This window comes from Trachurus trachurus, assembly GCF_905171665.1.
Source record: "Trachurus trachurus genome assembly, chromosome: 15".
Taxonomy (NCBI): domain Eukaryota; kingdom Metazoa; phylum Chordata; class Actinopteri; order Carangiformes; family Carangidae; genus Trachurus; species Trachurus trachurus.
This window is the reverse complement of record NC_139906.1, coordinates 9,998,933-10,023,874: the sequence shown is the minus strand read 5'-3', so window position 1 is coordinate 10,023,874 and position 24,942 is coordinate 9,998,933. Positions and strand designations below refer to the sequence as shown.

General features: G+C 40.1%; 2 protein-coding genes across 2 annotated transcripts; both read left to right on the top strand.

Moving 5' to 3' along the window:
* Positions 1-458: 458 nt before the first annotated feature.
* On the top strand, positions 459-6,047 carry myoz1a (myozenin 1a). The gene is made up of 6 exons (XM_083988190.1): positions 459-727; positions 2,411-2,497; positions 2,884-3,071; positions 3,184-3,460; positions 4,364-4,529; positions 5,218-6,047. Exons 2-6 carry the CDS (start codon positions 2,413-2,415, stop codon positions 5,450-5,452), a joined length of 951 nt encoding a protein of 316 aa, XP_083844316.1. The 5' UTR covers positions 459-727; positions 2,411-2,412; the 3' UTR covers positions 5,453-6,047.
* Positions 6,048-7,029: 982 nt separating this feature from the next.
* Positions 7,030-21,406, top strand: hhat (hedgehog acyltransferase). The gene is made up of 12 exons (XM_083988080.1): positions 7,030-7,070; positions 8,168-8,316; positions 8,420-8,484; positions 8,587-8,700; positions 8,795-8,989; positions 9,998-10,210; positions 10,342-10,519; positions 10,869-11,019; positions 13,069-13,104; positions 16,262-16,463; positions 17,087-17,231; positions 21,192-21,406. The coding sequence occupies exons 2-12, from the start codon at positions 8,196-8,198 to the stop codon at positions 21,275-21,277; spliced, it is 1,506 nt and encodes a 501-aa protein (XP_083844206.1). The 5' UTR covers positions 7,030-7,070; positions 8,168-8,195; the 3' UTR covers positions 21,278-21,406.
* The last annotated feature ends 3,536 nt before the right edge of the window (positions 21,407-24,942 follow it).

The following is a 24,942-nucleotide window of genomic DNA, read 5'->3' as shown; positions in this document are numbered from 1 at the left end:
AACTGTTTTAGCCAAGTGAAGATCGTATGTCTGACAGCTCTGTCCATCATGACATCCTGTCACATGATGATCCAGACAAACTGAAAATGTGACAATTAAGTGTCAGGTTAGAGTAATTGTAGGGAGTAAAGGAGCTAACTCTCTCTCTGAAACACCAACTTGGCCGTAATACATACACATGTACTTAACCATAGACGTGTGCTGTCGACTTGTACTGTATATACTTTTCCCTCCTTCTCTATCAGTCTCTCTGTGTACCCCAAACACACCCCAGTCCTTTGAGGTTATCTTATAGCTGAGTTCTGTTCTTCGCGTTCTTTGCTACTAAATATAGGCTTCTGACCCATCTGTGAGAATGATTTTGTTCCCTTAATATCACCATCAGCACTTTCAGCTGGCCAACAGAGACTTTTCCCCCCGCCTTGACGCCCCCCCCCCCCCCCCCCATCCCTATTCATACTCCTAAGCTAAACCACCACCTCCTCCTCCCGTCTTGACACCAACATTACTGCCACCCACACCCCCAACCCTCTGGAAGATCTGCCATCTGAGTGTAGGGTGGCTTTTGCACTTCTCGGGACCTGGGTCCAGCCATACGTAGGGTCAGAGGCACTGAGGGATTTGTAAACTTGTGATCGAGATCACCAGAATTGAGCTCTGGGTCTCCACTTCTCTGTCTGGTATTTATAGGGTCTCTTTCTCCAACCAGGATTACCACAAAAACCCGGTGAGTGGATCTGCATCCCATCGATGTGCTTTATTGTACTAATCAAGCAGCAGTTTGGGAATTAAATCTGGGAAGCAGGAATAAACATGTGCAACAGATTCCCACTCATTATTTATGTGCATTGAGAAGCAGAAAACAAATAACAGAGGAAGACCTCAGCAATTCAAAAAAACTGATTACAACTTTGCCTTTGATGAGAATACTGTTGATTCTACCAAAAAATGATCTAGGAGTCACTTAACTGCTTTTAGATTTTCTTGGTACAGTACATCCTAAAATGACCTAAGGAATGGTGAATGTGCTGACCACCCCTCTCTGTGGGCGTTACAGAGATTTTATATAGTGTTACCAAAGCCTGACAGGAGGTTGTTAAATCTGAGCACAAGTAGTCCCTAAGCTTGTGATTATCTAACCACTAACTAAAGTGGTGCTGAAATCTTCCTTGTTAACATCCTCAACTACTCTGGACCCCATTCATGTTTTTGAGAGCGCTTCAAACATACACTCAGAACTGTTTTCTGGAGGTGTGTATTGTGTCCTTAAGGGTTGTCTCAAGCCCATTTGATAGTCGAATGACGCCATTACATGTCGCTAAAATGTCTTGGCTCCAAATGGCTTTTAAAAATAGCACCAGTGGGTTGAGTTACAGGCAGTCGATGAGATGTGATGTTTTGCCACTTGCCTGGGAATTAAAGAAACGATTGGGAGCTGGAGCTGCTAATATGCACGTAGACACATAAAACACTGTAATATAAGGATATTGTAAGAACCAGATGCATATCCGAAACAAGGGGGGTGAAAAATGGTGGTTATTAATGCAAATATGCTTTCACAGTGATTTATCTTGAAAGATGAGACAGAGCAAAGTATTACACCCACTTTCCCCCGCCAACATGTTCCCATGAAGGCTGCAGATTGGGGAATATGATCAGATGATATGAATAATGCCAAATGCTATTTTATGATCTTGAGGCCTACGCTTTTACTGCAGTAGAAAAGCACGGGGGTACATTGATCACCGATTTTTGCCCACAGCGTGCTTCTGTTTATGTTGACTCAGTCTGTGGACGGCTCTTGTTGCCCCCAAACAAAACAGAAACATGCATTGAGCTATATATTTCCTTTGAGGCAGACATCTGTTTCACTGGAGAATGCGGGGAATCCGAGGGCACTGACATCCCCCCTTGAACTTGAAAAATGAGGAGGGCTCGTGCTGCCTGTGTGTTACATTCAGGTCCCGTGGCTTCACTTTCAGGGGTTGTTGATGGCGCTAAGTGCTGACGGAGAACAGTGTTCTTGACACGCTGGTTGAAAACTAAAACAAAAACACTGATTCTGGTGCATTTGAGCCTTAGTCTGAAATTGAGGCTAAAAGGACTTCATATATACACGTCATATTGCTATCAGTAAAACTTCCTCTAAATGGTGCAAGGTTATGTGAAACACGTTATGTAACTGACAACATCAAGCGAAACCTCCTCCAGTTGTTGCATTGAAAAAACCACTTACTGTACTTCACTTTTATCGGTTTGCTTTCAATTTCTCCTCTGGGTTTGGTATTATTTTGCACTAAACATTCAAAATGCTTTGTTTGTTTTTGTCTTGAGACAAAGAGGTTGACTTTCATATTATGCTTCTGTCCCTGGATTTTATTTTCCTCATTATCCTCTCCTGGCCTTTCAGACATGCCTCTGGGAACACCTGCCCCCGTAAACAAGCGGAAAAAGCCCTCCAAGATCATTACTGACCTATCACATATCACTCAGGATGGTAAGGCTTGCATGAATGTGAAATCAAATTTCCATAAGGCTAGGATACTCCACTCAGCACAGCCGTTTCGTATAAACACAGCTTGTATAAATAAAGGGATGATAGGTGATAGTTACTGTAGGCGGGTACTAACCTTTCAGGATAAACACTATTATGTCTGCAGCGCAATTAAAACACAAGTGTAAAACATAACACAAAACAACAGCAACATTACTGAATCATTTCCTGGGTTTCACTTCTTTTTGTTACTACTTAGAATCTGAATAATATAAACAAATTATTTCTGTACGTGCCGGTGATTGGTCATCTTCCTGACTAATTGACCACGTGAAAGTTCATGAAATGTAAAAGATGAAAACAAATTGTTTGGGTGTTTTCTTACCTAGAGTACGAGTCGGAGCCCGAGGCATCTGAGTTCGATCTGGGAACAAAGATCAGGACTCCCAAAGACATCATGCTGGAGGAGCTCTCCCTGATGAAGAACCGAGGCTCCAAGATGTTCAGGATGAGGCAGCAGAGAGTGGAGAAATTCATCCATGAGAATAACCCAGATGTCTTCAGCAGTGAGTCAATGGTGAGAGTTCTTGGAGGAAAAAACAAAATCCAATCACTTATTTCTATAGATACAGATGAATGCTCTTTTTGTGGGATGATTGGTTATTTTTAATCACACTTCTTTCGTTCAGGACAACCTCCAGCAGTTCATGGGAGGTCAGATGGGCGGTCAGATGATAAACCTTGGTGGGCACTTTGTTAGCAAGCAGGGTGGACTGAATTTCATAGGGTTACAGACTGCTGGAGGAGCCCCTGTGCCTCCTCCAAAGCCTGGAAGCAAAGGCGCTGGAGCAGGAGGAGCGGGAGGAGCGGGAGGTGCAGGAGGTGCGGGAGGTGCAGGAGGAGTGGGTGGAGGTGAACATGGGAAAGGTGGACATCATGGAGAAGAAGGCTGGTCTCCACTAAAAGGTTGGTATCACTTTTCATTTTAGAGCGATTCTGTTTTATGGCCCAGTGTCTTTTCTGCAGAAATTATTTAAATACACATTCACAAGAAAGGATTTATGTTAAAATAAATTAACATTCAAAATGTTGAAAATCATGTTCACACATGAAGATATGATTAAATAAATACATTTCTAGTCACTTTAATATAAGTTGATGAGGATGAGTGGAATGCTTATTCTGCTTCTTGTACAATAAAATGACAACTTACAAGTAACAAACATTCAGAAACAGACATTTTGTACAACAGGCTTTCACTTTCTTGCCAAGAGTTAAGACTGGAAAATGAATACAGCCCCTAGATATGTACAGCAACTATGAAACCACCACCACCAGTAGCCAGTTATCTACTGTATATTAGCATAAGGGTAAGCTCTAACCTGGCACAGTCACAAAATCAACCTTCCCGCGCTGCAGAAAATGTGGACAAATTGAAACATTATATCCTGTTTGTTTAATTTGCACAGCAGAGACACCAAGAAGCCACATAACATGGTAAAGAAATAGTCGGGCACATAACTCCTGTAACAGGACACGTTAAAGTTATAATCGGTTAATTTGTGAACTTTGAAAGAATGGTAGTAGGTGCACTTTTTTTTTTCTTTAGGACGGAGCCAGGCTAGCTCTTTCTCCATGTTTCCAGTCTATGTGCTGATCTGCAGTAAACTAAACTAGCTGCCAGTTCTAATTACACATTTAATGACCTGAGAGCGGTGTTTTATAAGTGGTACCGTATATACCACACTCAGGCAATAAAAATATGTTATAAATAAACTGATAAATGAAACAAACATTTTTCTCCAAAATGTTGATCCAAAAATATTGCATGATATCCTCTACATGTAGCTGTGTATGTTGCATTCACAGGAGGTGGAACAGATGATGCATCTAAGAAGCATATTCATGTGAAGATATACGTGTCACCCTGGGAGAAGGCCATGAAGGGTGATGAGGCTCTGATAGCCACTCTGAAAGGTGGAATGCCTGGTCCCGCCATGCACAAAGATCACCCTCACTACAAAAGCTTCAACAGGTACTTCCTTTAAGACCTGACCTTGTTGGTGCTTCGTGACAAAAAATGGCTTTAAAGGGATAGTTCAACATTTTGGCAAATTGGCCCATAGCCATGATCCCTCTTGTTTTAGGAGTAGGTTCGTTACCTTTAATTGTTGGTGCAAGCTATTTTTAGAACGGCGGAGCCGGGCCACGAGCTGCAAATACACAATCCAACAACTCCAAAATGCTCTCGTGGACAAGTTGTGACCTGCACATTCACCACGCTATGAGATAATAACAGAACGTTATGAGAAGGAGTTGTTTTAGAGGCAAATGAAGAGACTGCTTGCCGAAAAACTGCCCCCAATGGGAATGCGCATCAGCAGTTTTGCATGAATTTACCTCTAAAACAACTCTGTCTCGTAACGTTTCGTTATTATTTCATAGCGTGGTGAATGTGCAGGTCACAACTTGTCCACCAGAGCGTTTTGGAGTTGTTGGATTGTGTATTTGATGAGTTTGATGAGGGAAACCAAGAAATCCCATGAGCCGCTGTAGCGTAGCTCTGAGCAGCTCGCGGCTCTGCTCCGCTGTTCTAAAAACAGCTTGCACCAACAATTAAAGGTAACGAACCGACTCCTAAAACTATAGGGATTATGGCAATGGGCCACTTTGCCAAAATGTTGAACTATTCCTTTAATAACTCTCTCACCTTGCTTTGCCAGGACTGCCATGCCCTTTGGTGGCTTTGAGAAAGCCAAACAGTTCCTGAAATTCCAGCTGCCAGAAAAGGAGGAGACCAAAGAGGAGCCCGAACCTGCGGTGGTGTACCAGCATGAGATCGGCTGCCGGCCTTCCTTCAACCGCACTCCTATTGGCTGGGTGGGCAGCAGCGAGCCCAGCAGCATTCACATGGAAAATGATGTTGTGCCCTTCGATGGAGAGACAGACGAGCTGTGAAAAAATATTCATACTGTGATCACTCACTCACTGTGCATAAACACACACACGCAAGCATGAATGCATGCATACACTTTGGCATGCACACATAAACACCATAGATGAGCTTACACGTTACTGTCATGCTGATGAATTTGAATCTTTGTGTGAATAATTGAAATCATACATGAAATGTGGTCATGTTCTTGCTCTGTATCTGGTTGTAAGGCAAAGAAACAAGATTAGATGTTATGGAGAGATGAAACATAAAAAGTTTATTTGTTAAGTTCATTAGTGGAGTCTAAACCCTCCTTTAATCTGTCTGAGAAGTTATTGTTTTTGTGAGAAGTTGCAAATTTTGTCAATGAGGAAAGAATGAATCATGTATGAAGGGTTGATTTATGCCAATTACTGTTGAACAACATGTCTTCATGTCAACTTGTTACCATATTTGTTAAATCCTAGTGCCTTATTTTGTTGATAAGAATCTCCAATCTTTTGTTGAGCAATGGAAATGCTACAGACCTGCCTGATTGAGGATGCATGCATAGAGTCAATTGCTGTTTCAGTAACCAACAGTTTATCCACAATAAAACTGTAACAACCCTCTAGATGAGTGATTAAATTGTCTGGGGAAATCTTTTTTTTTTTTTTTTTAGTGTGAAAATCCTTACCAGCTAAAGCAGAAGTAAGCGGAATATTTGTGTTAATGTAAGTCTTAAATAGTTAGGCTATATCTTCCGACAGCAATCACTTATATAGAGTGTCTGTCAGTCACTCTGCTCTGCTGTAAGCCGAGGAGAAAACTTTCCTTGTATCCTACAACCTTTATCCAATGAGGAGAGAGAACGGCATGAAGGGCTGTGTGTGCAGCCAAGGGATGCGCGTGAATGTGGTGATGTAGGGACGAGGACCAATAGGTCCATGACGAGGGCGGGGGCTGCTAACTCCATCTGCTGACAAGAAATTAGCCAAAACGACCGGATCGCTTACTTCTGCTTTAATTTTCCTGCGTTTGTTTCTTTACCAAATTCCAGAAATCTTAATAGTGTTGACTAATAGTTTATAAAAATGTACACTATACAGTGCAGAATATGAGAAATTAATGCAGCATATAGCCTATGACATAAGATGTGTCTTGTTAATAATATGGTATTGTGAAGTCAAAAATGATAGGGGTAAACCAGTCATTATGTTTTCTGTTAAATATCAAGGTAAACATGAGTATCATCTCAGTCAGTGAATATCAAAGATGCTAAAAAGGACAGTTACTCCTACTTAAAAGTGCATCATAAGGTAGGCTACCAAAAGTAAAAGCAATCATTTGTTTGAGAGCTCGGTATATGTAATTTTATTATAATCACAGTTTAAGGTAAAAGTAGGCTATACAAAAAAACACAGTATTTTTTTCCTGGCATAAGCTGACGAGCCACTCCGGTACAGTTGGGGGCGATCATACCCTGATGGGGAAAATATGCCACACTAGTGATGCAGGGAAAAGAAGGAGAGTCCAGTCCCTTTGAATGTTGGAAACAGGAGTGTGTAGTTAGCGGTATGTCCCTGTCTCTGTGTGTCAGACAGACAGTGCAGTCTCCAACTTACAGCGACGCAATGAACACCAGCAGCCCAGTATTATTAGGTAACTTAACACTGCAATGATTTCAATGATTAGCATGTGTGTGTAACTTAGCTAACGTTAGCTAAATGTGCTTCAACTAGGAAAAGGAAAAGGAAAGCTTAAGTTTTCAGGTAACTCATTAATGTGGGAAAATAAAACAAAATGTCAATGGCCAAATCAACACGAAAGCGTGTACACACACACATACACATACGCCGAAATGATGTTAGTAGTCGCATCCATGTCGAGAGGATGTAAAAAGTAACGTTACCTGAGTTTGTTTGTTTGGCTTCACTTCACCTAGCCCCGTCCGCTCGGCAGGGTTGCCACATTTGACTGATAGAAAGTAAACGCAGTTTGACGGGAGTGCCGACCCACTCGTCTTGTTTTTAAGCGATATTTTTCAACATTTTTGGAAAACTAAGTTAGCCGAGTCCGTTATTGGTTGTCCCTGATTGCTACAGACCATTGACTGCACTGGTAACTATGATTGAATTACTTAAAATACTGAAGAAAACATTAAAACGTGTTGTTTCTCAGGCAAGTTCTGCTTTTATCATGAGCTGCGCCTTTTTGCTAAATGAACGTTTACGTGCAAAAAAATAAAATTATACTGATAAGTATAGATCACATCACTAAAACGAATTGTGTGTTCACGTTGACTGACATAAGTTAGTTGATGAAAGAAATTACTGACATCGGGCGCTATAGGGGCTGATAAAGTATCTTACCTGAACTGCTGCAGCTGTTGACCTCCCTAGTTACAATGTTTGATTCACTTATGTTTAAACCCCACAGTATATTTGCTGACTTTTCAAATGTGGAAAAAGTCTTAATTGTACAAAAGTTGCCCAACAATAACAATTCTCACAACAAGTTTAACAACCAAATATCAATTTAAGAAACCTGCCCAACCTGGCAACATCGCCTTGCTTGTTTACACTGTTTCAAGTATTTTAATACATGTTTACTCTCTCAATTTGTACAGATGTGTTCCCAGATTTTCTAAAGAAAAAAGAAAAATATTTGTATTTAATTTTTTTAATGAACAGTACAGTACCACTGATATTTATTCATTTGAATACCTAACTACATATCTCTTAATCACTGTATTTCAGGTGCACTATAGCACAGTGATTTATCCTGATGACATCAAAATCCAAGGCCCAGTTGGCTCCTCTGCCCTGGACAGAGATCCTTGTTTATTGGATACTGTCCTTTGGCTCACATCTGTACTCTTTCTACCAGCTGCACAGGTTCTCCAAGGGTAAGATATCGATTGACCAACATTAATATTTGATTAATATGTGAGTAAATTGAGAGGAAAATGCATAAAAACTGAAGTTAGTTTCTTTTTTGTTGTACCTCAGAGCATGAAGCAGGGTTAGGGAGAGGGTTCCAGCTGGAAAAAGGCCTTCTTAGGGGTTTTAAAAGGGTAAGGCCCATCTGAACCTTTATGTTGCACCTTTCATTCAAAAAATTGTGCCTTTTGAACCAGCCAAGTGTGTTTTAAAGTTAGGCAACTTGTTTTTATTAGGACCCATTAGACTTTGAGTGGAGTTTCTGGACTGACTGGGCGAAGAAGTCTTTACTGTGGACCCTGACCGGTCATGGCATCATATCAAGATTGACCAACATCTTTTACCCCAAGGTAGGAAGCAGCAGCTGCCTCAGTGCTGTAGCTGTTAAGTGGATTATGTGAGAGATGTTTCCGTCCAACACATTTTTTCATGTTTCCCCAACAGCTTAGGGTGCCGGCACTCGCGGTATATGGCTTCTTAGCAGCCACCAGTGTGTTGGGGGTTAAAGGTGTGACGGTTCTGCTGGTACATCTGGCCCTGTCCTTTTCAGTGGCCCAGTTGCGCACACCTGCTTTGTCATGGGCTTGTAACTTGCTGCTGCTCTCTACGATTCAGATCCAACCACTTCAAGACGTGCAGGTGGGTTTATTGCACGGCCAGCATCTCTATGGGTGTGTGTGTATATATAGGAACAGAAATAATGCAAATAAGCCAAATCACTTTTACTGCGTCAACAACAAAATACAAGTTTCTCTGGCTACTTATCATATCTCTGCACTTATAAAATCACATAAACAGGTGTATAAAGCAATAAAATGTCATTTAATCCAAGGAAAATATAGTATGATGAAGGCCACCAATATTTATGTGATGTTGTATGAGAGTCACAGTTCAATCATATTTTACCATTTACCATCAAATGTAATGCTTACAAAGAACACAAGAGGGTGCAAGATACTTAAGGTATGTAAAGCCCACTCAGCCACATTATTCTTCACATTAAATCACTTGAAAATCATACATATCTATCAGTTCATTTCTATTTTCTGAGGAATAAGCTCAGTATCTTCCTTTCAGAGTGTGAAAACAGGAAGGAAAACAGTCCTCATAGCCTACTCCTGTGTTGCAGTGATAATGAAATAACAACATCTACAAAGTGAGATTTTGTTGAATTGCTTTTTATTCAATACAACACAATGTTGAACATAATTAATTACAGACCAGAAAATATTATTGCTCCTTAAATCTATTCATTTCTTCATTGATTGACTATAATGCAAACTGGCTCTTGGTATTGCACTACTTTTATTTTTACATCTCTTAAAAAAAACACCCTGCACAGTATTTGACACATCAGGCAAGAGTTGCAGCCTGGAAACTGTGCTCCAGTCACAATAGTTAGAGTAGACGAAGTGACACAGACCTGACAGACCTCTGCACGACTCCCAAGCTTGTCGAGCAGGCCTCATTAACCTTCAGCTTAAGCATATGTTTATCAGTGTTAGGGGAGCTGCTAATGGTTTTTTTTTTATTAGGTTAAGAATAATTTCAAAAGCGAATCTATATTTAGAGCTGGACTGACACTATTTATATATGAAGTCCCAGGGATGTTTTAAAAATAATTGGCCTTCTGACTGAATTTCACAGAGAAGCTGGTACAAGACCGAGGAGGAATACTATCTGCTGCTCTTCAGTGTTGCTGTCTGTGGACTTCGCTTCATCAGCTTCAGCCTGGAGCACTGCTGGTGCCCATCAGACCATGGTGGAGTTGTGCAGCTCTGTTGGTTGTTTTCATACACCTTCTATCATCCTTTTTTCTACAATGGACCAATTGTCACATACAAAGACTACACCGAACAGGTAAGGAGAGCCATTTCAGATTTTTTGGTATAATCTTTGTACTTTTGGTAGATTTGGTTTGGGTTTTTTTTGGTAGGGAAGAGTCAACCAGCACCTGTTAACAACATGCTCTCCCCTTACTCCACCTGCAGATGCGGAGGTCTACCGAGGAGACTGACAGGGACAAATCTGCTTCTCGTTACGTGTTCCTCAGATCGGCACGGATCATACTGTGGTGGTGCATTGCAGAATACATGATCCATGTAATGTACATGCACTCCATCCAGTCTAATGAGACCTATTTAGAAATTCTCCCTCCCTGGGCCTTGGGTAAGTCTTAAGGCTGGATGGTATTTTTGGCTTTCATGCACAGAATAATTTCAGCTTTAATGTTTCCCTGCCACTCAACATGTTTTCAAGATGCAGAATTTAAAATCATGTTGCCCCCACAGGATTTAGTCGGTTCTCAAACTCCCATCAAATATGGTGATTACTGGTTTACTCATTGCTCTTGCTTCATAATCCAGTTTTTCTCATGTGTGCTGTGAAGTGCTCCATCTCTTAGAGTTTTCAGGAGGTGTTGCTAATTTATTCAAGTGGCTGATGCGGTCCATAAAAACTCGCCTTAATCATGAAAATGAGAAATTTGTTTGAAAACCTCCTTTCCCCTGCTTCACAGGTGGCCTGGCCCTGGCCCTCGTCCAGTTCTTCTATGTGAAGTACCTGGTTCTCTTTGGCCTTCCCTCCATGCTGGCTACTTTGGATAAACTACTTCCCCCGAAGCTTCCCTCTTGTGTCAGCATCATGTACAGTTTCACAGGGATGTGGAGGTGAGATCACACAGTGGAAGCTCACATAAATCACATAGATGCCTTAAATTTAGTATTATACAAATAGAATTCCTTAACAGTCCAGCGAATGGTGCAACTAGCATCGCTGCTATCCATGAGGAAAAGGTGCATGTAATGTGAAGTGCCTCGAGTGCACACTGTGCTTCGGCAATCAGATTCAGACTGGGCATGGTGAATTGTCTCATCTTCTGTTATTACTGGCAATCAGAGCAATAGGTCACCTCAGCAGCAGGAACATTATATCATTCTTAGACACTGGGGCTGAAATGGTTTGTTCACAGAGGCTGAGTCTGAGTTTGCAGTATTTTTTTTTCCTCCTCTAAATAAAAACAGATTTGCAGCAGCTGTCCTGAGATAAATGAGAAAACAAAACAGAACAAAAAAGTCTGCATTTTAAAATCACCAGAACTAAAATGCCCTGTGTACCAGTTTTAAATACTGAAAATTCCCCATCTGAGTAAATTATACAGTCCAGCAGTCCAACATAAAACAGGAAAGATATTTTATTATTCAGGTTCTGTAATGGTTCAGTTTGTATTCCTTTTCTCTCACAAACATGCCATGATGAGTTATTTCCTTCACACCCACCACAATGTGAAATGATCTGTCATGACGACTCCTTCCTTTATGAACCCAATTTTATACTTTTGTTACACAGCAGAAGGGGAAAAAAACCTATGCCCAGTTCATGCTGAAGGGGTCACAATTGCTCAGGTTAATAAACACACCCGCTGCAGTTTTTGTTACACAGGAATAAAGCAGCTTAATCAGCAGGACTTCATATATAAAACAGGGTAAAGACCACAATGTTTCTGCTTACATTTCAGGTATATACACAGCAGTGAATGTTTTGTGTTATAGTGCCATTTGTTTGGCCACTTTAGTGTTGTTGAAGTCCTCCAGGGCGCACAACACTTCCGGACAAAGAAATAGACTTTCAGCTCCAAATAAGCTATAAATACACTTAGTTGTCAGGTTTTATAGCTACACTTAGCCAAATGTTATACAGTCCTGTGATAAATTCCACATTCATGAAGGTTATAATGTCCAGTTTGTGTTTAAGACCATTTGTGTTTACTGTCTTGATCCAGCTGTGTAATCATTCTGGAGACTGCATGTTGTGGGGCCGTTCAACTGAATTGGATTATGCTGACAGGTGTTTCTATTATTTTGTCCACCCTATTTATATCACTGAGGGGAGGCTGAATAAAACAACTGCTTCCCTCTATAATCCAGTTCAACAGCAGCACAGACTGCAACCTTAAAAAATAATAATGTTTATTGATTTCTCTTGTGCTTTATAAAGGGCAATTAAATAATTTAGATTCAAAAGTAAAACTAATGTAAAGTTGTATTAACACCTAAGCACAAACTGAACATTAAAACCTTCATAAAGACAGGATTTATTGGAGGAGTGTTGTGTTGGGCTGCATTAATTTTAGCGTTTATGTACTGTACCTGATACAGTGGTGAATATTAGGTTAAACAGAACAAATATGCAATTAAATGCAAACCTCCTAACATGTAATAAAATTGGAAGGGGGTGTAGAGTATAACTCTGCTCCTGAATGTAAATAACAGTGCTGCCTTAAATCCCAAGCATACCAAAAAAAGCTTGGGCTGGACGGCTGTGTTTTTGGTTTTGCAGTTAAAATGCATCGCCTGTAGTGGACTAGCTCGACCAATATGCTGACACTGATGCACTCCAATCCGGCCTGTGTGTGCTGAGTTGGCCAATGTTGACAACATTGATGGAATGCATAAAGCTGTCCACCGGCATCACTGAGCTAACAGCTCCAGTTTATAGACACCAGGAGAGCAGGAAAAAAGAAAAGAAAAGAAAGAAAAACAGCTTTTCTAATCTTCTTAATGACTAAGAGCAGCCACGCAAACACACATGCGTCATACGGAAGAAGACAAGACACATTCCTCAGTTTCTCTGAAGCCCAGAGCTCAGGTGTTAATGCTATATCATTATTATTATTATGTAAATTTGTGACTCAAATATTCGTTTTTGTTCACTCTCAGGCACTTTGACGAGGGGCTGTATCGATGGCTCATCAGGTAAGAGGCACTTCATGAGCAGTGGACCGACTAATTCAGATGTTAATGTGAACTAAAAAGTGAGAGCTGTCATCTAATAAAAATCAAATTCTATCTATCTATCTATCTATCTATCTATCTATCTATCTATCTATCTATCTATCTATCTATCTATCTATCTATCTATCTATCTATCTATCTATCTATCTATCTATCTATCTATCTATCTATCTATCTATGTGTCCGTCTGTCTCTCTGTTTCTCTGTCTTAACTAGTGTGTTTAATCATACTGTTGCGCACTTATTGTGAAGAGCTCGTTTCCTGTGGGGCATTGAACTTGTCGGTTGAATATCCTTTAAAAAAAAAAGGAAAAAGGTGCCATTCTCCAGCTGTATCATCATAATAGACAAGGACGGTGCATTTGCATGTAGGCTTTCTCATGATTATGAGCTTGCATGTTGTTGCTGAATAGTTCCTGTGTTGTGTTACTGCTGCCGCACCCCAGAGAAATGCCTTCTTGTTTAATATGTGCATACGTAATGGGAGCATTATGTGTCTGCTCACTTGTAGTTTGGACAACGCACACTATTAGTTTGTCTGCTAATGATGCACACTTGGCTGAATGCAGCCTATTGAGAGTTTATGCTTGGCTTGATAGACGTGGGTTGCTACATTTGCTCTACAGTTGCACGGTTGTCAGAGATTACTGTGATATTCTGTGAAAATGTTCCCCCCATCTTAGTTATTGTTCGCTAATTAGCGTTTGTGTTGTGTCTGGTTGTTTTCTTTAGTTCTGTGTTATACATGTCCCTTTTCAAACGCTGCAGACGAGTTTAAAATGAAATACGGCGGATAGCAGACAGTGGCTGTGGCTCCAATTAATTTGCTCAAGATCCCAGAATTTAAATTGCAAATGCAACTTTCTATTTTAATCTGTGTTTATTGGAAATTGTTTTCTCCCCTGCTTAATGGCATCACTTGCAATTATCCCGCTGCAGATGCGAAATGATACCCATGACACAATGCCCCGGCGTTCCTTCTTGTGAAAGAGCTTTTAAAGAGGTTTTAATGCAGTTCTGAAATTCTGTTGAAATTGTCTGAAGAGGGCTAGATGAGTGCGTAGGTGTTAAATGATGTGCTCCACATAACTCACTGACACCCCGTCTCCCTGGGCAGCTAAGTGGCTCATTCTTTGCCATTCCACTACGCTTTCCCCTTCCTGCACACCACACTCACATATATACAGTTACAGGCCAATAAAAGAGCTCTTAGTGGTTTTTTCGTTAAGTTATTGCAGTTTGAGAAGGAGTGTGTGATCCCAAATACTGGGATGTATTAGTTGTAAATAAGTAAATAGGTGCATGGAAAGGATTGGGTAAAGGTGAGCAATCGACTCTGGTTCTCACTGCACTTACAGAGATCATGTGAACAGTCTGTCTGTATAACAGCCTCCTCACTGTCTAATTTTAAAACTCTTCTTAAAACCCACCTCTTTTCTTTGGCTTTTCACACCATGTAGGTTGTTGATTTTACAGTATGTGCACAGATATTTTATTTGGGGAGGACAGTCTATTTATTTATTTATTTATTATGTTTTATTGTGTCTTTTGTCTTTAGTATTTTGTCTTTTTATTATGTTTTATGGTTTTTATTTTACTGTACAGCGCTTTGGAAACCTTTATGTGTTTTTAAAATTGTGCTTTATAAATAAAATGGATTGGATAACAGCAACAATAATAGCTGCCTGACAGTCTAGTTCATATTTGTCACTCTATAAAACCCTCTTGTTGTTGTGTGCATCATCAGTTTGCAGCAGGCAGGTATTAATGTAATGTCTCAAAATTATCATATTTTGATTAACATCTGTTTCCAATCCATCTGCATTTAGATGATCTGACCAGATGGATAGATGCTCAGTATGTTTAGGTATTCAGTCTGCTCTGGTGCCTCTCCATCTGCTCTTGCACCTACTTTCATCTTCCAGTATGGACAAGCTGGCCACTCTATTTAAGGCTCAGAAAATGCTGGCTCATCTTTCAGGAACATTGATTAGCCACAGGGTGGCTGAGATAATTAGTTCCCAGCTCAGCAACACTTAGATAGAATGTGATGTGATGTTTGTTTCGTGTGTCCGTGCGTTGGACTGATGTAACGTGTTGAGACTGTCGACCCCTCCGGGACCGATGGAGTTTCTCACAATATCTGAGACCATTTCTTCTTCACAACGTGCGCCTGATTCTTTACTAATTATATTCACATCAAGTGGGCTGGTTGTTGCATGAGTACACAGCTGCTATATTTACACCACGTACAATATAATCTCATTTATGTACAACGGTGTAAAATCACATGAGCTATATGGTTGAATTTTGTTTTTTAGGATCAAATGTTAATTTCACTTCACTGTCTGTCCTCAGTTTATGGGTTAAAATGCAAAAACAAGAAAGTATCTAAAACATGTGTCAGGAGTATTTTGTCACGTCAAAGGAACCACTTTCGAATCCCAGTTGCAGCATTTTAAACAAGACAGTTTTTGTTTCCACTGGACGTCAGAGCAACGTTTTCTTTGATTGAAAATCAATGAACGTGACATGATCATTTCTGCGACAGGTGTTCTTTGCAATTCACTGGTGCCATTGTGGCGCCATTTTCAGTGCTCTTTTGTTTTACATCTGCACCATTCAGTGGCTGCAGCCAGATAATGAAATCACTAAATTGTCTGTCTGTCATTTCTTTGTCATTTTTCTTTGACTCTAAACTTCCTGAAAGGCAAGGCAAGGCAGTTTTATTTGTATAGCCTGTTTTAACAGTTTATCTCAAAGGGCTTTACACAGCATCATCCTCTGCCCTTAGACCCTCACATCCACTGAGGAAAAACTCCCAGGAAAACCCCTTAACAGGGAAAAAATTGGAGAAACCTCAGGGTGAGCAACAGAGGAGGGATCCCTCACCCAGGACGGGCAGACGTGCAGTAGATGTTGTAGACAGACAAGCAGTCTAAGCTTATAGCAGCGTAGCTATAAAATGCTTCAGGGCTACCTGAGCCAGCCCCAACTAAAAGCTCTGTCATAAAGGAAGGTTTTAAGCCTAGACTTGGATATAGAGAGAGTGTCTGCCTCTCTGACCCTGAAAGCTTTAAACACTTGCTCTAATAGCATTTTTTTTTTCATGTTTCAGATACATCTACGTGCCGCTGGGAGGCTCACGACACGGCCCTCTTTACAAGATGTTATCCACCGGTCTCGCGTTTGGATTCGTCTGTCTCTGGCACGGCGGCCATGACTACCTACAGTACTGGGCCCTGATGAACTGGGCTGGGATTCTGGTGGAAAACGGGCTGAAGTCTCTTTTCGCTTCACCCTTTATCCACCCCATCGTGGTAAGAGTGAAACCCAACATCTACAGTACCCAGTGCAGAATACATTTGACGGGAGGTTCATAAAGATGAGTGGACATGATGGGGTCATATAATCTGATTTAATAAGAGAGAATACCCAGAGGCACATTTAAACAGATCTAATAACACATCTAATTAGGGATGGGGATGGTGATATTGATACCAATTACATTATGGATTCGGCTTATCGGTCCGATTCTTTAGCAATTCCCTTAACGATTCCTGATCGATTTTCTCTGCAACAGGTATTGATACTGTAAGCTCTAGATAGTTTGGGATATTTTGGAAGTGGTTATTTTTACAGGAACCAGCTCTGGATTGAGGATTCCCATCTCTACATCTACAGAAACTGCCACACTCACAAAAACACTGATCTGAGTCTCGTTCCAATACATCAATAATAGATTCCTCCAGGCTCTTCATGCTTTTTGGCCTTGGCTCCACCAAAATAGAAATCAAATCTGATGGTACAGTGTCATCCTCCTAGTTTATGGTCACACAGATCGTTAGAGTCAGGTGCTTTGAGTTCATTGTGTCTCTGATTTACGTTGAAAACCTCTCGTGGTCCTCCTGCAGTTTACTTCTTTATTTACCGATTTTTCCAGGAGCAGAATTTCTCTCCGGCGATGAAAAGGCGCTCCATCGCCTTCCTCTCTGCCTTCTCCACCGCCATGCTCATCCTCTCTAATCTTGTGTTTCTTGGGGGGATACATGTTGGCAGAGTCTTCTGGAAGCGTGTCTTCATTCAAGGTAAATTGCCTTCCACAGCACTCACTCACTCAATATGATTTGTGCTTGCCTTTTATTTTGCAGGATTGTTTCAGCTGGTATTTTTTTTTTTTAAATGGTGTGGAGCATCAGTCATTACGGACATCACAGCCTGTCCTCCAGCTAAACGTAGCCCATCTAAAGCAACGGAGAGGCCAGCTGACATAGACTGAAAGTAAAATCATTAATAAAATATAATAAAGCGATTAAAAATGCCGCTGTTCAGTAGGTTTGTGTATATATATAGCTGCATCCTCGGTGGATGGGTGAGGCTGTGGTCATACTGGAGCATTTTATGCATCTGTTTGGGCAAACTCTCCCAAATAGAGAGACATCTGCTTGGTGGTGATGCCAGTCCCTGTTTTGCTCCCCGTGTCTTTATTTGGCTCATTTAGTACCTAAAGCAAGATGGCAGATTCTCCACAAGTCTGTCCACACATGATAAGCAGCCAGAGCTTCACTTCACCACGGTCGATACAACATCATATAACTCATATGATTTATTAATAGGAGCTGTTCGTTCATGCTGAATGAGAATGCACGGGTTAATGTTTTGTTTTGTTATTTAAAAGCAGCTGTACTTGAGATTTTGCTACTTAGAGGCAGCAAATCAACAACAAGTGTTGTGTTTACAAGCTGTAAACACAGCACCGACATCTTTATAAAGTTGGTACGAGTGTTACAATCTTAGCAAACAGATGCCTGTTTACCACTGAGCTGACACAGGGCAGCTTGGTTTTTTTTTTTTTTTTTGGTTTCTGTCTCCACCAAATGCTGAGGGAAATATCTGCTAAATGCTCCACCGTGGTCATCACCAGGCAGCGAGGTGCTAACTCTGTCTGTGTGCTGTTTGCTGCAGGGCAGGTTGAGCACAGTGGGTGTATCAAAGCTTTTTTTTTTTTTTTTTAATGTTGAAAGCGTCTGCCTGCTGCAGGAAACAGGGTTAATGAGAGCCATGAGACAGAACCAAAAGTTGTGAGGCCATGAAGCTAAAACATGGTGCTCCTCTTCAAATATCATTTTTTTTTATCTATTGTTAATATGAAAAGATTCACCTCTTTCATTTAAATTAGATTAGTATTATATATCTGGAAAGGTTCAGTCTCTTCTGAATAAGAGAGACACATTTAAACTTGTTGCTCGTCTCACGCTGTCTGTTCTCTACTGTCTTTGTTTTAGCCTTTTCTCAATTTGTTCTTCCAACGAGGGCATGTTCCCTTCAGATTAACTGACGGGGTTGAGTCTTAGCTGCCTGACGAAGGTCGTATCCCAGTCACCAGTTCAGCTTCATTGTGACAGTGATCATTTGTTGGAGGCCTGGCAGGGCTCACAGCAAACGGCGCGAAACATAGTGCTTCTTCTCACACTCCTGACCCCTTTCACACACACAATACTGTAGACGTGGTGTAAATAAGTTAAGAGAAACCTAAAAATAAGAACAGGGTGTTTGAAAGAAACATTTCTGCTGTGAATTATTCAGAGTAAGAACTAAAAAAAAACTAACAGCGAATCTGAGTTTGCTTTTTACGACGAACATTAAAGTGCTAAAAATAAACACCTAACGTGGTTATGCATGGATCTGAACAAACCACTTCATAATTTTTCTCACTTTCACTGAGTTATTGTGTTTTTGTACTTTAAATTGAGAAATAATGGATCCTCCAGAAATGCCTGAAGCCATTCTTTATGTCTGTGATGTCTGTGTAATAAATCACCGGGGGGGAGTCGCGGTTTGCTTCATTAGCATGAAATCAATGCTTTTAAATCAGCCTGTCTGGGATTTTTACAAGTGCAGGCAGTAGTGTAATTGCACTCTGACCTCTCTGCTGAAAAACAAATTCCTAATCACACTGTGTGTCTATAGCCGTATATGTTTATTGAGGAGCTAAGTGTAAGTGGCCACCTGATTGTCCCTCGGTAAGATCACTCTGAAGTTGAAGTCCTGAGGCTGCAACAGAGCAGAAGACACTTTGCCTCATATTCATTCAACAACACGAGTCATCGCATTAAATGATAGTGTCGGTAATAAAAAATGTTGTGATCGTCCTGTCTAATTTCAATCGTTATGCTTGAAATTAAGAAGTCACTTAAAACTCCAAACTATTTGTCATCACTCGGTACTTTTACTTAATATATGAAGCCACTGAGCTGAGGTGATTAATGAAGAAGCAATCGATTAGTTTACCATAATTAAATTAATCTGCAGCTTTTTTGATAATCAAGTTAATGTTATCTCCATTATTAGGCAAATTTCTCCCATTTCTCCGTTATTCAAGTATAAGGTTGTATTAAACCAAATAACTTTGGGTTTTGGATATTTCTGATATAGAAAGAGCTGAAGACATGGTCTTGGGCTCGAAGATATTAGAAAGTAGCATCTTGTCTTGATTCTTCATTGTTTTCTGATGTTTTCTAGACCAAATATATAATCAATAAACTAAAGAAGTACTTTCAGTGTTATGTTTTCCACTTTTGGCTCTGTCCTCTTAGTCTAAAAGTCATGTCCGACAATGTTTCTTCATCAGAAGTAACTGTTTTACTTACTTTAAGCCTCTTTCTGTTTTTAAAATGTACTGATATGTCTTGTTAGTCTGGTGCTGATATGTGAGTTATATTATAAGGCTGTCACAATATTATAGTTTTACTACAGGATTATCATGGCAACTGATACTGTAACAATCATTACCAGTAAATCTCATGTCAGCAGGATTCATTGCTTGGCCACTTGAATATCAACCAGTACCATCAAATATTGAGAAACTTCTTGACCCAAAGAAAGAAAGTTTCCAAAGTTTCCTCTCCTCGAGCGATCTCACTTGCAGAGCTAAAAGAAGAAAAAAAAAGGTCACACTTGGTCAAACCAGCGAGTTCTCCTTTGTTTCCATCTGTCTTATAATATCGGAGCTGAACCTTACAAGTTGTCAGTCTCTACTTGGCTGAGCAGCGCGCTCCTTCTGATCACTAATCAGCTTTGTATTTAGTCTTGAGTCGCCGCTCTGCCCGCGGCCTTTTTCACTTCATTTGAACTCGACACACTCTGCTAATCAAGTGGCTAAAGAAACCGGTTTAATTACAGCCCGGTTTGATTAGAGCCACAGTAACATGCAACTGGAGGAAATAGGCTTCAAGTTTTTTTCCACTCTCCATCTCTTTACTGAGGCTTGGTAATTAGTAGTTTTGCCTCTTAATAACATTTGGCTGGTGGTGTTTGCTTGTGTTCTGCAGCGGTTGGATGACTGGATAGAAAATATGTTTCACGCTGAGGGTGTTAATGAAATGTACATACCTGCAAAGACAAAACACTGGGACGTGGCTCATGGTGCATTCAGAGCCCCGGGCTAAAATGCTATGAATCATTAATTTGCATTTACATAATATTTCAAAAGTGAGCTTGAAGATGATTCATTTCATATTATAGTAGATAAATAATTACCTTAATTGACTGGAAACATCATAAAGGCTGCTTTTAAAGAATACAAAATATAATTTGCCAAACCACACAAAACAAAACTTCACATCGGTTTACCATAAAAATATGTATCATTAAAATACGGCACTGCAAGCCTCAACACACGTCACCTTCACAGAAAACTGACAATACAGCTGTGCATGTGTGTGTGTGTGTGTGTACAGTACGTGAATGAGATTCTGACATGAATAGAAAAGAATAGACCATTGAAAAGCATTGTGGGTGCAGGTGCAGGTTACTGAGATAATCTGGAGCCAAGCCAGTTGTGGAGGAGGTGCAGAGTAGACAGCTGTCCTTACCTGGCTGCTCGGCCCTCGAAGAAGCTGCTATAAATAGAAAACAGAAAATAACCGTAACGCAGTAGAGCAGAGAAGAGAGAACTGACCAAATTCTTACTCTCTATAATATGTCTCTGCAGCTCTTGTAGAAGAATTGAAGTCTTCGCGTTCATCCGTTTTCTGTTGTACTTCCAGGCTGGTCCACCATGGCTCCACCGATGCTGGCCTTCCTCTACTGCTTCGCTCAGATCGGACTGGAGTGGACTTCTCCCCCGCCGTGAGTCACCTTGACTTTGTGACAGAGTGAGAATCTGTGCTGCTGGACATCCAGAACCACGACCTGCTGAGTCCGCTGCCTTGTGTTCACCACCCACCGTCCTCACCTGGCTCAAGTGCAGCTGAGCAGCCATTTTTTTTTGTTTTCACAACCTGCTGCAGGACCGGGGCCAAATCTGTCCTCACACTCAGATTTAAACTTTAGACTTTTTTATGGTAAATTTAAATGCACATATATTGTAATATATTGAAAATAATACTGTAAATGTACAGCGGTTGCCAATGTAAGTCATGTTTTTGCCTCGGCTGTGTTGAGGCACGTTTAAGCTGCAGTGAATCACTGTTATATAGAAACCGTAAGGGCCAAATATGGACCTCTGACTCCGTCACAGCTATGTGGCTCTGATAAGGTATTGCTCAGTGGTGCGGTGAGCTGGAGAAATGCTAATTTCACATTTACCATCCTCCTCCAGCTCGCCACAGAAACAGTTGCGTATTCAGAGGTTGTCAATAGACACTGAGGCCTGAGTGGAGCAGCAGGAACCCGATCAATGTCTTTATTTCCCTGTAGAATGACACTAACATTAGAAGATGTAGAGCACCTATACACTGCAGATTTCAAGTCAACACTTTTACACTGGAAATTAGAGGAAAATTAATTGTGGAGCAAGAATTTTTTTTAAATCACACAATATGTTTGACATTTTTTGCTAATATGCTGTTGTAATACAAACAACATTTACCAAATCCAGTGAAAGTCAGTTGCCATGTCTGGATTTAAACTTTTTATGTCAAGTTTCAAGATCTCAAAAGTCTCTCTCTCCACATCCATTTTATTATAGATGCTGGGCATGATGAAATGAGTCATCCTTAGCCACAGTGCACCAACTTTATTTATGTCCTGAAACCATGTACAGTCTTTTTATTCAGCCGATGTCTGATACATACTCAACTGTGCAGAGTTTTTTTTAGACATGTTGAAGGAGTAAAACTGTTCACTGCCCACTGATTGACAAACTCCTTCAGTCTCGAACCAAATCATAAAACTCCTCCAGGAATTTAAAGTTTTTTTATCAGAGTTGCAGAGAAGTTTGTGTAAAATCCAATCTTGTTATATATTCTTCTACAAATCCCAAGAACAAATCAAACAAACTAAAATCAATAATGTGTTGGTCTGTTTCTAAATGATTTCTGACTTCTGACTTCTCAGCCTCAAATCAATTTGCAAAAACAAACATTAATCTTTAAGAAAATAATGAAATAATATATACTTTTTTTTCATAAAAGGTGGTTGTTTCCTTAAACAGCTGGTCGGTTTGCTGTTTAGCATAAATGAAATGAAAGGAAATGAAATAGTAGTAAATTGTTTGTTTATCCAGGACTGTTTTGAATGGCGGATGAATACATGTTTTACTGGTGAGAAGTTACAGCAGCAGGACTGTGTTAAATAATGACTGACTGAAGGTTTCAGCTATTTGGTATTTGATTTTTTCATTGGATTTGTTGACCACATGAAAAATATAGAATATAATGGCTTTTGTTAGAGTTAAATAAACATAGTAGGTATGAGTTAAGTCTATAAGTACATTGTCATCAGCGTTTTTTTTTTGTTTTTTTTTACCAAATAACAAAATCAGTCAACTGACAGAAAATTATTCAGCAGTTATTTTGATTATTGATATCTCATTAAAATTATTTTTGAAGTAAAGGTTGTGTTGAGTCTGTGAGGATTTCCCAAGTCTCTTTGTTTTTGTTTTCCAAATCCAGATGATGAAATTGATGGAAATTCATATTCCAATACTTTACTGGGAAAATAATCTGGATCCTAACTGACAATATAAAAAACATTATTTGCAGCTTTAGTAAAGATCATCCAGTTGATCTTGTCTGTTAATCTAATACGAAGCCTGAAGAAAAAGCTGTTAACTTCCAGACATGAAACCAATGAGTAGCAGTCTAGTTTCTTTAAGTTTAGTTAAAGGTGATGAATTCCTAAAAGTGTTGGCATCTGCCTCAAATAATTGACTTTGTCAGGTTTTACTGGTTCGTCAGCAGCTTTAAAAGGTAAAACTGTGTTGTGGGAATTAACATAAAGCTGCTTTAAAAAGCTTATCTGAGCTTTTTTTGTGTGTCTTTTGAGCTTAGAAAGTTTGATGTTGCAGGAACAATTTGATCCTCTTCAATATTCATAGTGCACAATAAGGAAATCACACATCTTGAGGCCTCCAGGAAGATTAGTTTAAGAATGAGTGAATTTTAAGTCGGAAGTGTTATCACTGATATTTATCACTAACCAATCTCTCCTGCAGCAACAGCTGATTGTTCTCTATCAGTCGTCCATCTTCTGTGAACAGGACTGCCGCTCACATGTCGTATTATAGTGCGAGATGTGTTGTCGGTAAACAATAAAAGTAGTGCATAATCTGGACTCTGAGGATCTGCTTCCATTAGCTGATGTCTGTTCTTGGGATTATCACATCTGTGGCACTAAGTAGGATCAGTGTGAGCGGGGGTCATGGAGAAATCCTCTTAAATGAGCACAAAACTGTGAGGTTTTATCTGACGTAAGACGATCAGCCGAGGAGAAAAACACCTGCTGACTAACACTTTCTCAGAAGGGAGTGGGAGAGGCGTCCTTATCATCACGCTGTGAGACTGACAAGACAACTCTCCGAGGTCACAGTGAAGGCAGCACGCCTGCCCGCCCCGGCGCCTACAGAGAACAGACAGGCTACAGTATACGTATAAAATATTTATTATGAATAGCACAGTACTGTATGTCACAGTTGATAACAAAGTTCCCATTGTGCTTGAAATAGTTACATTTCTCATCACATGACGTGTGAACATGGACGCATGTGCATATTACATGAACCTTACACCGAACTCTTCTCTCTCTTAAGAATCTAAACATTGCAATATAATCTGTGCATATACAGTACATGTACATAGACATATATGTTTGTGTGTCGGGCTTCATAACCAGGCAGCTGTCGAGAGCTGACCACAAAAATAGTTCTGTGTTCAAATCAAAGCAGCGACGGTAATTTTACTTTGTGTGTGTGTACGGGGCAAAATGTTATAGGCACAGTGCTGCATGCGTCTCCATAGCAATCAGAGGTGATGGTGATGGCTTTAATAATATGAAGTGGTACTGTAGTGCACTACGATAAAGGTCTTTCTTCTCACTGGTCCTTATTTTTGTCACTCTCAGGACTTTCTGTGTTTATAAATGTTACAGCACAGTCTAGATTCACATTGCTCTCAAGGATCTTGTCTCTGAATTTTAGAGTGCACATACATCCCATTTTTAGTGCCGCATATTTATGGTGCTGGTAAAACATTCAGCCTCTTGAGAGAGGTGGAAGTGAAAGCACCGTCTCCATCTGCTTCATCTGTCTAGTTGGACTTAAAATCAGATTTTTAGCTGGAACAGAATTCATTTTTTCTTATTGATTTTTACTGTGCAAATACTAAAATATGCTTCTGTTCCCATTAAGGTAAAAAAAAATAAAAAATAAAGAAAAGTAGCACACTTACATCATGAAAGATTAAAGAACTTCCTACAAAAGACAGACTTCATAAGTCATTCAAAATTAATGTTTAAAATACACAAACATCCTTGTTTCTGTCATTCATTTGTGTCATTGGTGAAATGAACCAGCTGTTT